The following is a 13,948-nucleotide window of genomic DNA, read 5'->3' as shown; positions in this document are numbered from 1 at the left end:
GAGATCTTTTTGAACACTCAATTCCTTTCACCACACAGAGAAGTAATTTTGGAACCACAAAGGGAGCTTTCAGGTCCACAGGTACTTTGCATCTATAAGCTGATTTCCAAAGTCTAATGCCACGTGGCGTTTCCCTTTGGAATCTGAGGCTGATGAGAGCAGCAGGTGCACTTTATAATCCCCGTTTCTCCCCCATTCTTGCTGTTTTGTCTTCAGCAAATTATCAGCTCCCCATAACAAAGTAGTTCATTAAAAAAAACCAATTTGTAATAAAGTAAAATAGTATTTGTGGCTCCAAATGTTCTATGTGATCAAATCAGCAAATCCGAAAACAAGAGGTATATTTTGTAAGGGTAAGCAGGAAATTACCTCCATATACCAGAGGACATTAATGAGCACCTGTAAAGTGGAAGCTTATCACTTCATTACATCAGAAATAACAGCATGGTGTTGGCTAAAATCTGTTATTTTTCATGCAATGTTAAAAATAAACCTTGTTGCCAGAGGATTTCACACTTGCTATGACTGACACTTTTGGGAGTTTGATTTCATTTTGTATTGGCAGATCTTATTTTTATATAAATATTTGCAAGCAATTAAAAAAACACAATGTGATGCAAGCAGCCTTAGGAGACTATCTGTGTAGCACACTAGAACCTGGTTTTCACATATAAACTCAAATTACAATTTTTTTTCAAAGCATAAAATGGTGGATGGCAGATTATTATTCAAAATTACTATTTAGACTAATGTTATACTCTAGTCACTGAGAAATAAAAATACTGCTTTTCTAGGTGCTCACTTTCTCCATTAAGCATTTACTTTTCGTGTAAGCACCCAGGCTGAACTCGTATACATAAATTAATAAAGTTGAATAAACTTGTCAAAAGGATATGCATGTAACACTTCTTGCTCCTGTTTTGCGAACTATTGAAGACAAGAGAAATAATTGGGGCTTGTTATCATCTTGAGGAAACTGTGCATTGAGTGATTTTGCTTTCTAAGTAATACTGTAGCCAGAACAAAACAAAGACTAGAAAATATTTACAGTATAAATGTATCACAACAGAACAGACTTAAGGAAAGGTGCCAAAAGGTACTGCAAATGGAAACCCATTTGTGATGAAGAGTAATACATTGGGGGGGGGGGGAGTCCACATGAATTTGTACAGTTCTGATGTTGTACTTAAATTAACCGTATTTGACTCATCTCTGCAAAAGTGAAGCACTTCATAAGTTGCCTCCCATTGCAAGACCTTCCACATCATGCCAGGAAATTCCATCATGAGGTCTCTCACTGCATGGCTCCACAGAATGCATTAACACTCAACAATTTTATTTAACTAGGATTACTGCTGTTATTGAAGTTCATTGACGGCTCTGCCATTGCTGTTCAGAGACAATATTGTCTATACTACTGTCATGAAAATAAAGGCTGGTTCCTCTCTCTTTAAAATCATTCCTTCATTTCATTGCAACCAGGCAAGTGACATGCTAAAAGACAGAATAAACAAACTTAAAAAACAAAACAAAAACCTGTTACAATTTCACAGCAAATTCAAAGTCACAGATATGCAAAGAAATGCTCTTGTCAGCATGTCAAGATAAACACAGTAAAACAACCAAAGAGTAAACAGGGTAACAGTATACAACCAACAAACGCAAACCTGTCTTCATTCAGCTACATACAATGGCATCATCTTCTTTAAGTTTGGGGGGAAAATTGTCCCAAACATAGCTTATGTACAGCTATACAACTGAAAGAAAACAGCACCTGCCAGGTTTACCACTGAAATTTTGTACAGTTTCCTTAGAGTACAGAACTTATTTCACATTAGCAATAATGTTTTGAAATCAGTCCCAGCTACTTAAAAAAAAAAAATAAGGTCTTTTTTTAAATTAGTATTTTACACAATTAACCCCCCCCCCCCCCCCAAAAAAAAAAAAAACTTATGGACAACATCTGTAGACTGAAAGTACTTATTTATATATGGGAGTGAGATTGCTTTAGAGCACACAATTCCTTCTTTTATTTAAAAAAAAAGTTTGGAAGTTTTTCTGGGTTTAAATGGCTGTAGAATCGTACTTTCCTCAAGTAATTAAGAGCACAGAACAGGAGCAGAATAATAAATTAGATTTACTTATCAATCTTTGTCTCAATGCTTTTGTTGGCTTACATGGTATATTGATTAAAGATACTAAAACTTATTTACTTTTTATTTCTTGTCTTTTCCAAATATTAATGACACCTTCATTAGAAAAGGTGCTGGACTGGATTGTCCACTGGAAAAAAATGCTGATGAAAACAGGCTAAAACCATGTCCCACCGGGTTACTTAAAATAACTACTGGTATGTCTATAGCTTTTTGCTGCTGAACAAACTAAAATATTCTCAGGAAAAATGTAAAAATAAAAAACAGTTCCAGAGCCATATTTTGTAGACTTTCTAATTATAAACTAGCATTTGTGCACATTACATGCCAAAGGATGCAAAACTGGTCTTTTTGCATTAGGGAATAATTGATGTTCCCATATAGTGACCTCATCCATGATTTTTTTTAAAAATGAAAATCAACTAAATTTGTTAATAACCATATTATCCCCAAATCAGGTCCTACCACAGTGCAATTTTCTTTAGAGCAGCTACGTTACAGTTTCTGGTACATGGATATGTTCTTCCCTATCTACAACAAAATGAATTGGTTCCTAATTCCCATCTAATCCTTTCTGCAGTGGAAGGTATACAGTTAAACTGATAAAGAAAAAGAACATGCAATACCCCTTGTAACCAACAAGAGCAGAATTACAGTTGACGGTAGCATACATTCCAAGAGAAATACACATGAAACTAAATGCAAATAGTCCATTCACATTGCAATCTGTCTGTAAATGTAGACAAGTAAAAGTAGACAGAACAAAGGGTCTTTTGTGATTATTTTAAAAGTTTTCTTAGGTCTTTACAAATATGCCTCAAAGGTGTAGACATTCTCCTGAGACAAGATATGAGAAATCTGTTCAACACTGAAAAGAAAAGCTTTGTTTTCTAATGAATACTTTGGAGTTCCCCAGCTCTATTCTTCTTCTTCCTCCTCTTCCTCCTCATCATCATCCTCATCATGACAGTGCGTGATTTCCTGGGGAGCTTGAGGGAACAGGTTGGGAGGTTTTATCTCACTGATAGACCTTGTCAGCTGGTGCCTCTTGTAATCTGAATCTTTGAAATCCAAGGCGTTGCGATTGCGGGTTGCCATAGGTGATTCTGTTTCATTGATGTCTACATGAATGTGCTCCACTGTTGACTCATGTGGCATCTAATAACAGAATTTAACAGAACAAAGCAAAACATTCAACTCACTTATCACATTAACATACAACTGTCCTTTAATCTACACTCACTGCCATGCAGAAAGCTAGTGCCCCCAAATAAATACAAATTAATTTTCTTAATATATAAATACACATGCAGCTTACTTTTGCTGCTATTACTTGAAAAATCTAACCTTGATCATCTGTGTCCTTCCTGGCTGTGGAGTCAATACAGGCATTGTTTTTATGGACCTAGTATTTCCATCCAGTTCTTTTAAACCTCCAGCTCAATTAGAACCAGGGCCAAGATCCCAGCACTATGAAACTTCATTCATAATTACTAGAAGATTTTTCCCCTATTTGCTATTCCCAACACAGAGATCTCACCAGGCATATCTTCACATGAAAGTCTGGAGCATTCCCCCCCCTACCCAATAGCATTCTGCACTACTCAAGTAACACAAAAGTCCTTCTTTGATTCCCTTCTCCAAAATGGGACCAGATTGAACAACAAGAAAAGATTCTAAGTATGTGTCATTCCATTTTGGCAAGCACCACTCTCAAAAAACATTTCCCAATCTGGATAGAAGAAAATACTGTAAGCTACAAAAAAGTGTAGGGGTGCCTTTTGTCTAATTGGTTGTCAACCCTTCCCCCAACCTAAGACTTAAAACCAATGCAGCTCCAAAAAGGTATATGATCAATAACAAAAGGTGATATGTATAAAAAAAATCTCTATAAGACCAAATTTTAAAGATATTGGAAATTAAAGTTTGTATCAGACAATGAATGCTCGGTAATATAGGATCTCACAGACTTCCTCAACTGGTGCCGTCTGAAGAGCGAAATTTCTGAATGGCTTTTTTGAATTAAGAGACACCTTTGTTTTGGAGGAAGGTTTGCTATGATTGGTTAATCAGTTAAAGGCGCCATTTTATTTTTATTTCAAATAATGGCTCAGTTGTCTTATTAAGGGGTCCTTTTACTAAGCTGTAGCAAAAACTGGCCTTAGTGAGCCCTTGTGTGGGTTTTTCCCATGCTCTAAGGCCATTTTTACTCCAGCAGTAAAATGGTCGATTTTCCATTTTTCGTATTAATGGCCATGTGCTAATGGTGGCATTAGTGTGCGGCCATTAATAAAAATTACTTCAAGAGCACTTACCACACCTAGGGCCCTGTTTACTAAGCCGAGCTGTAGGCACGCAAACCTTTAAGCTAACACCAGAGACACCCATAGGAATATAATGGTGTCTCTATCGTTAGCACGACTACAGCGCAGCTTAGTAAACAGGGCCCCTATTTTGTAGGTGGTAAGGGTGCACACAGTAATCCTGCACTAACCAGTTAGCACACAGTAATGTAGATGTGCTGATTAGCTAGCACATGAATGCCCGCTCTCTGTCCCAACATGCCCCTCCAACAAAATGTAAAAATAATTTTAGCACACAGTTTGCGTGCACGAAGTTGGAACTTATCACAGGATGCCTGAGCACCTCCTGCACTACACCACTTTAAGCTGTGGCGTGTGCAGTCGCACTTACCGCAGCTTTGTAAAAGGGCCCCTAAGTTCACATGTGATTGGCTGAAATGTTAAATTTAGATGATAACTTAATTTACCCATTTACAACCCTCATGTTCTACAAAAAAAGTATATATAACATGGCATACATTTGTTCCAGTTAAGTCCACCCCAGATGCAAGCCTGATTGGCATATGTTGCTCTAACCACTGATCGATGGATGCCACGGGGCATTTCTTAAGATAATCATTTTTTGTACTACATAAGCTTTACATAGATATATGTTACCTATGTACAGTGGGGGAAATAAGTATTTGATCCCTTGCTGATTTTGTAAGTTTGCCCACTGACAAAGACATGAGCAGCCCATAATTGAAGGGTAGGTTATTGGTAACAGTGAGAGATAGCACATCACAAATTAAATCCGGAAAATCACATTGTGGAAAGTATATGAATTTATTTGCATTCTGCAGAGGGAAATAAGTATTTGATCCCCCACCAACCAGTAAGAGATCTGGCCCCTACAGACCAGGTAGATGCTCCAAATCAACTCGTTACCTGCATGACAGACAGCTGTCGGCAATGGTCACCTGTATGAAAGACACCTGTCCACAGACTCAGTGAATCAGTCAGACTCTAACCTCTACAAAATGGCCAAGAGCAAGGAGCTGTCTAAGGATGTCAGGGACAAGATCATACACCTGCACAAGGCTGGAATGGGCTACAAAACCATCAGTAAGACGCTGGGCAAGAAGGAGACAACTGTTGGTGCCATAGTAAGAAAATGGAAGAAGTACAAAATGACTGTCAATCGACAAAGATCTGGGGCTCCACGCAAAATCTCACCTCGTGGGGTATCCTTGATCATGAGGAAGGTTAGAAATCAGCCTACAACTACAAGGGGGGAACTTGTCAATGATCTCAAGGCAGCTGGGACCACTGTCACCACGAAAACCATTGGTAACACATTACGACATAACGGATTGCAATCCTGCAGTGCCCGCAAGGTCCCCCTGCTCCGGAAGACACATGTGACGGCCCGTCTGAAGTTTGCCAGTGAACACCTGGATGATGCCGAGAGTGATTGGGAGAAGGTGCTGTGGTCAGATGAGACAAAAATTGAGCTCTTTGGCATGAACTCAACTCGCCGTGTTTGGAGGAAGAGAAATGCTGCCTATGACCCAAAGAACACCGTCCCCACTGTCAAGCATGGAGGCGGAAATGTTATGTTTTGGGGGTGTTTCTCTGCTAAGGGCACAGGACTACTTCACCGCATCAATGGGAGAATGGATGGGGCCATGTACCGTACAATTCTGAGTGACAACCTCCTTCCCTCCGCCAGGGCCTTAAAAATGGGTCGTGGCTGGGTCTTCCAGCACGACAATGACCCAAAACATACAGCCAAGGCAACAAAGGAGTGGCTCAGGAAGAAGCACATTAGGGTCATGGAGTGGCCTAGCCAGTCACCAGACCTTAATCCCATTGAAAACTTATGGAGGGAGCTGAAGCTGCGAGTTGCCAAGCGACAGCCCAGAACTCTTAATGATTTAGAGATGATCTGCAAAGAGGAGTGGACCAAAATTCCTCCTGACATGTGTGCAAACCTCATCATCAACTACAGAAGACGTATGACCGCTGTGCTTGCCAACAAGGGTTTTGCCACCAAGTATTAGGTCTTGTTTGCCAGAGGGATCAAATACTTATTTCCCTCTGCAGAATGCAAATAAATTCATATACTTTCCACAATGTGATTTTCCGGATTTAATTTGTGATGTGCTATCTCTCACTGTTACCAATAACCTACCCTTCAATTATGGGCTGCTCATGTCTTTGTCAGTGGGCAAACTTACAAAATCAGCAAGGGATCAAATACTTATTTCCCCCACTGTATATCTATATAAAATAAATGTATGGACCATATCTGCTGTTATGTTGGCAGGTGATGAGGTCTGATTTGTACACCTACAACAGTCACTGTGACATTATTACAGTGTTTCAGCATCCTTTTGGATGATTTTGATACAAATTTTAGACCCATATATATTTAAAATGTAGGTCTTTTAGAGACTTTTGCACATATTTTTTTATCTTTCGTTATTGGTGATATACATTTTGCTAATTTGGACTTTTTTTTTGAGTTTTCCCACATAAAGGGGTAAAGGGTGGTAGATTTGATATGCTGATTTTCTGTGAGTACAACCAAAGCAGTTTACATATATTATATGCAGGTACTTTCTCTGACTCTAGTAGGCTAGGTTTTGTACTTGGGGCAATGGAGAGTTAAGTGACTTGCCTAAGGTCACAAAAAGCTACAGTGGGAACTGAACCCAGTTCCTCAGGTTCTCAGCCCTAATGGTGGTAGAAAAAAAAAGGAACAGCTCCCTTATGATGAAAGACAGGTAATGCCAATTCAGCTTGGAGAACAGAACCTAGGGGATATGAAAGAGTAGAGACTGCAGAGCAGTTTTCAGGCCTGCCTACAAATGTCATATGGCTTGGCTAGAAGCATCAGGGCAGATCCTTAAAACACATCTTCCCCTACACAGCCTGAATGATACATCAGTGTAGGGAACATCAACAGGTTTATCACTGGGCATGTGCAAATAGAAGAATCAGAGGGACTGTTGATGTAATAAGAAGAGCCAAAGGTAGGGCATGGCAAGAAGAGACCACTAGGCTGGATAACTGACAGGTAATAACAGCTGCCAGAGTAGGATTAGGCGAATGAAAGGGACTAGACTTGAGGGGGAGGGGGGAGCAGGGATAGACTAAAGCAGGAGTCATATGGGGGAGGATGCCAACACCATCCTACTAATCTTGCTCTCTTGTGCCCCTACTCTCCCCAGAACACCTTGAAGAAGGACCTCACCATCTAGCCCTCTTAATGATTTCAATTAGTCTAGGTTGCCTATTTGCAACGTTTTAGGACCCCTGTGATAGAAGTGTACAAAACCAAGTTAAGAGGGATGGGATTTTGCTCTATCAAATACCTATGATTCTCTCCACTGGATTTAAATCTAATAAAATATATTTTCAGAGAACAGTTAGGCTATGGAATTTGCTGTCAGAGACAGTGGTCAATGATAGCAGGATAGCGAAGTTTAACCAGACACAGAGCATGTGGGAGGTGTTCTGATACAAAGAGCTAAGTATATACCAACACTCACAGCTATGTGCAATTTCAAACGTTTATTATTATAATCAAATACATAAAAATTATCCTACTACTTTCATACAACTACTCAAACACATTCCACTCTCACCATTCATACGCCACTCCACAACCTTCCATACATCAAACATCAAATTTGGCCAACAAATATTATAACAACACAAACTAATATCATTATAGACACAACTGGCGGAAGACTACAAAGAAGCTTGTATTCTGTTAAGAACAGTTTGTCCAGCAATTGTCCAGCATGCAGAAATATGCTCACTGGAATGTATTCAGTGCATTACCACTCCCTTTTGTAAGTCTGTACTCTTGTAAACAGTCAGGCAATTTCAAAAGTCCCACTGTCGGTATCACAAACTTCATGCGCTGTATCCCACGCATGGGGCTATATCAATTTATCACCTCGCTGGAACATATTCTCTAACTGCCAACAGCATGTCTCCAAGAAGTCGCTATTGCACTTGTAAAGCCATTCGATTCTTCAAACTATCATGTTGTCCAATGCACCACATTTCTCCGCTATGACCCTACACGGGGCTGTGTTTCACTCAAACGAGCGTCTTCAGGGGTCTGTGCAGTTCAAAACACAAAAATTAAATCACCCATAACCCACCACATACATACTAATATTTAAATATCTAGAACCTACATACTTGAAAATATATTACTGACCTGAATGGGTGTCCAGGAGGCCAAACCAGAATCCCATTAAGGGCTACGAGCCAAACGCTCAAGAACACCCACACATGCGCATAACAACAAGGCGGGAAACTTCTTTTTAAATACCCTGCATATCACTTGACTAACCATTCTATTTCTCTATTCAACCCATAGGGGGCCACAGTGTTCCATTGAAATATCATTCAATGTTCCTTTCTCATCAATATCAATGGAACATTGCCTCCCCTGTGAGCAGACACCGTCTGCAAAACTACAAACTTTAACTCTTGTATCTCATGACCTATGCGCTGCCAGTGAGAAATGAGAGGAGCCTCCATGCGCTGCAACTGTATGTTGCTTAGATGCTCCGCTATACGAGATTTAATCTCGCGTGTAGTCTGGCCAATATACCATAAACTGCAGGGACAAGTGATCCCATAAACACAACAGGCCGAGTTACAATCGGTCCGAACATGCAAGTGGAACACCTGTCCCTGCGTGTGGGGAATGAACACTTCCTTAATTTCAAAAACATGCTTGCAGTAAACACATATGTATCCACTTCCATTGTACAGATTGTTAGGAAACATTGGAGAACTTTGACAATACACCCTCAATTTCAGCAACCACCCATGTTTGCCTTTACCAGAGGGCAAAATTTAGGGGAAGTCTGATGTCTCATACTAGGGATTTTAGATCAGATGGACAAGACATTCAAGGTATGAGGGGTCATTATAGATGTAAATGGTGTGTTTACTGCAAGCATGTTTTTCAAACTAAGGAAGCACGTAGGTCATGAGATACAAGAGTTAAAGTTTGTAGTTTTGCAGACGGTGTCTGCTCACAGGGGAGGCAATGTTCCATTGATATTGATGAGAAAGGAACATTGAATGATATTTCAATGGAACACTGTGGCCCCCTATGGGTTGAATAGAGAAATAGAATGGTTAGTCAAGTGATATGCAGGGTATTTAAAAAGAAGTTTCCCGCCTTGTTGTTATGCGCATGTGTGGGTGTTCTTGAGCGTTTGGCTCGTAGCCCTTAATGGGATTCTGGTTTGGCCTCCTGGACACCCGTTCAGGTCAGTAATACTTTCAAGTATGTAGGTTCTAGATATTTAAATATTAGTATGTATGTGGTGGGTTATGGGTGATTTAATTTTTGTGTTTTGAACTGCACAGACCCCTGAAGACGCTCGTTTGAGCGAAACACAGCACCGTGTAGGGTCATAGCGGAGAAATGTGGTGCATTGGACAACATGATAGTTTGAAGAATCGAATGGCTTTACAAGTGCAATAGCGACTTCTTGGAGACATGCTGTTGGCAGTTAGAGAATATGTTGCAGCGAGGTGATAAATTGATATAGCCCCATGTGCGGGATACAGCGCATGAAGTTTGTGATACCGACAGTGGGACTTTTGAAATTGCCTGACTGTTTACAAGAGTACAGACTTACAAAAGGGCGTGGTAATTGCTGGACAAACTGCTCTTAACAGAATACAAGCTTCTTTGAAGTCTTCTGCCAGTTGTGTCTATAATGATATTAGTTTCAGTGTTATAATATTTGTTGGTCAAATTTGATGTTTGATCTATGGAAGGTTGTGGAGTGGCGTATGAATGGTGAGAGTGGAATGTGTTTGAGTAGTTGTATGAAAGTAGTAGGATAATTTTTATGTGATAATAATGATAAATGCTTGAAATTGCACATAGCTGTGAGTGTTGGTATATGCAGTCATATATTTTACAGCTATCTTGGAATATTTTTCACCCATTTTTTTGATATTGTTGTGTATACAAAGAGCTAAGTACCAGACAGTAGGGAGACACAGGTCTTCACACATGAAATGACATTGGCAACTGAACTGCATAAGCATACACCTATTCTGTGCACAACTATAGGAATCACAAACATTTTATGCAGAGAATAGCATTCCAGCACAACTACAGGTGTGTGTGCACGCTCCCATATTAGTTCATGTTTTTTGCACAGGGCAAATGTGCATATCATTTGGTTAATGCATTGAGGAAACCTTTGGCCTTACCCTTGTGTTGACGCAGCCTCTAACACAAGGTGTCTGTATCAACTCCTCAGTCTAATAACAGAGGAAGTAGAAATGCACCATGTATCACACTTTACAACTGCTTTTTGCCTGTTTAATCTGTGGTAATGATTATAGTAGCAATTAAATGGTTGGTATGTGTCTAAGACTACTGCAACTCACCAACACATGAGCAGCTCTGAAGAGATAGCTGAATGGGTAATATAGGAGATTGATGAATGAGGCAGCATAGAGATCAGCATAACGCATAACCTGACTGGCAAACAGCGTCTGTCGTGACCCACTCCGGAACAGGCTTCCCATCATCCCATAGCACATGTCCATGTCATGTGTCACTTTCTTCAAAGGAAAAAAAAAGAAAACACTCTTCAATTACAGTGTAATATATGAAACACAGTGACATAGTAGATGATGGCACACTGCTAAAGATACAGCCCAGCTGCCTGTCATAGAGTGTGAATGGTTTTAAGGTATTACTCCCTATCTAAGACAGTAGCCTAAAGGTTAAAGCAGTGGGCTGAGAACCAGGGAAACCTGGGTTCAAATCCCACTGCTGCTCCTTGTGATCTTGAGCAGGCCACTTAACCCCAACAACAAGAAAAGGAGAAATCCAAACCTCCACAAAACAAGAACCAAAAACAGGGTGGGGTTTTTTTTTCTCTCCACCCTGTTTTTGGTTCAAGTCACTTAACAGGCTCCATTGCCTCTGGGGGCTAGAAAATATCTACTGTATCTGAATTTAATTGCCTTTGGCTAGAAATGAAAAAAAGTTGTGAACTAAATCTATCATCTTGAATGCATAAGCACACAAGATTCCACCTCTAGCATCTCTTTCTTTTCATGTCTGACCACAAATTTGTAAGAATTTAAATGGCTACCAATATTAGAATGGCTCTTACCAGAATAGCAGACCACAAGAGGTCACCATGACCTTTTTGGATGTTATCCTAACACCACTGACCAGATGCATTCACCTATCTTGACTCTGGGGAACTATAGCCTGCTGGTACAAACCCAGTTACCGCTATGGCCTGTGATGTTGCTAGATCATACGTCCATCATCTCCAATTACTGCAGGTAAGGATCTTCAGTGCTTATCCCCTATCAAAGCTTATTTTTATAATGCTACTGGATGTATGCAGTGGTGATAAATATTCAGATATAATATGTCCCTCCCCCCAAAGAGCTTACAATCTAAGTGGGTACCTGAAGCAATGGGAGATCAGGATTTGTCCAAGGTCACAATCAGAAATGGAAATTGAATCCTGGTTCTCAGCCCATTACTTTAACCATTATGCTACTCTTTTAGCCTCTGCCACATGTTCTAGAGAGCATTGCATGCATCCACCACTCTTTTCATGGAACAATTTGCAGACTTTTAGCCACAGTGGGTGAGGACAATTTTCAGACATCTATCACAGAAAGCTTTATTATACCCAAGTGAACCGTCTTCTGGGTCACACTGTTGCACGATGACTGGAACTTCCTTTTCCTTAAGGCTGTGAACACTACCTATGGAGCACCCCAGCCCTAGAGCAGTGGCGTAGCCAGACAGCCAATTTTGGGTGGTCCTGAGCCCAAAGTGGGTGGGCACAAAATTTTCTCTGCCTCGCCCTACCCCACCTCAAAATATACATTACACTTTCTCTGAAGGTGGCCAGAATTCCCTTTTACCAAGCTTGGCAGGCAGCAGCCCTGTCCCAAAGCCACCGATGCCGGCACCCCACGCACATATAGTTGTTGTCGACTGCAGAGCTTGAGAGAAGGGAGTTCTGGCCATATTTGGATGAATTTCACAGCTGAGAATGCTTGGGGATCCCCACCAGCTATATAGCAAGGGTCAAGACCGATGTTAGCTGTTAGCCCAGGTTAGAAAATAGAGCACAGCCCCCTCCTAACTGAACCCCTTTTCCTCTCTGCCTCCCCTCCAATTTCCCTACCTGCCATTATTATCACACCACAAGGAGTGCACACTATGTGGCAACAATATCAAAATGCCTACTAACCAAACACATTATGAATCAATTTATTGCATCAACAAATGTAATTTTTGTTTATTTTTTAAAGATTAGGCATCATATATGGCTCCAAAATAAACTACTAAATCTCCTATAGCGCACAGATATTCTAGATCCGAAGCTCTCAAATTTGTTTTAATCATTTGAATCCAAAGTTTTATTTTATCTGTTACATAAAAATGCATTTCCATAACAAACATTTTTTAAAAAGACAACAAAACAGCGACCAGTTCACAGAGAATGCAGATTAAAGCACTGTAGAGACTTGATCAACATACTGACAGACCCTCACCAAATATAAAACAAGGAATCACAAATTAGAAATTAAAATATTTAGATACAAATTGAACTGGGAACCCCAAGACGTTAAACTTAGCATGTACTACAACACTGGAGAAAGAAAAACAGAAATGCATTTCCTTTTCTACGGAACACAATACAAAGACACATTTCCCAAAGCTAATATATTCCATTTAAAGCATTCAAAATAAAATTATTTTTCTATATTTGTGGTCTGGACATTTTATTTTGTCCATCATGTTGGTTCTGGTTTCTTTTTCTGCTTTCCTGTCTGTTGTCTGCTAATTTTCCTTGAAGCGGCTGCTGTCCATTTGTCTTTTCTCCTCTCTCCTATTCCCTCACTACACCTGCCTCCCATATTTCGATCACTCCTTTTTAGCTCTTTTCTCTCTTTTTTTCATTTTTCTCTGTCAACTCAAATTTCACCCTCTATCACCCTTCTCCTCCTTTTACATTTCAGACATCTCTCAAATTTCTATCATCCACTAGCTCTCCCATTATGTATCTCAAACCTTTGGAGGTTATGAGAGGCTACCTCTGTTGAAAGAAGATGAGCTGCGCTCCAACCTGTAGGTCGATTGGCTTAGACAACTGCAGGGTGACAATGCACTCTAGGAAGGAGTCAAAAACTGGGCTGCTGTTTAGACCGAGAGGATGTCTGGGATTTTTTACCCCGCTGCTGCCTTGGATGTGAACATTGGGCCATAGTCCATTCAAGTGGAAGAAGAGGAGGAGGTGGAGTGTAACAATGTTTAGATATAGTAACTGGAGCATTGAAATACTCCTGCAAATCTTCTGAAAGAACAGATAGCAGAAATCTGTGGCCTGTATACAGTACCTGTATCTTATTAGGTCAGTCACTTCCTTGACTTTGTCACCAAACAAGTTTTCTCCACCACAAGGGACA

At 40.1% G+C, this 13,948-nt stretch overlaps 1 protein-coding gene across 7 annotated transcripts in view; it reads right to left on the bottom strand.

The window, feature by feature from the left end:
• Positions 1 to 1,951: 1,951 nt before the first annotated feature.
• Positions 1,952 to 13,948, bottom strand: part of NT5C2 (5'-nucleotidase, cytosolic II) — a 214,049-nt gene continuing 202,052 nt past the window's right edge. For all 7 annotated transcript variants that reach the window (XM_030202814.1, XM_030202820.1, XM_030202815.1 and 4 more), the window contains 2 exons: positions 10,886 to 11,062; positions 1,952 to 3,311 (listed from right to left, as the gene is read on the bottom strand). In XM_030202814.1, the coding sequence (XP_030058674.1) occupies positions 3,072 to 3,311; positions 10,886 to 11,062 (417 nt within the window). In that variant the 3' untranslated portion in view covers positions 1,952 to 3,071. The remainder of the gene's footprint in view (positions 3,312 to 10,885; positions 11,063 to 13,948) is intronic.

Source organism: Microcaecilia unicolor, chromosome 5 (genome assembly GCF_901765095.1).
Source record: "Microcaecilia unicolor chromosome 5, aMicUni1.1, whole genome shotgun sequence".
NCBI classification, from domain to species: Eukaryota; Metazoa; Chordata; class Amphibia; order Gymnophiona; family Siphonopidae; genus Microcaecilia; species Microcaecilia unicolor.
This window is presented reverse-complemented; position numbering and strand designations above follow the sequence as displayed.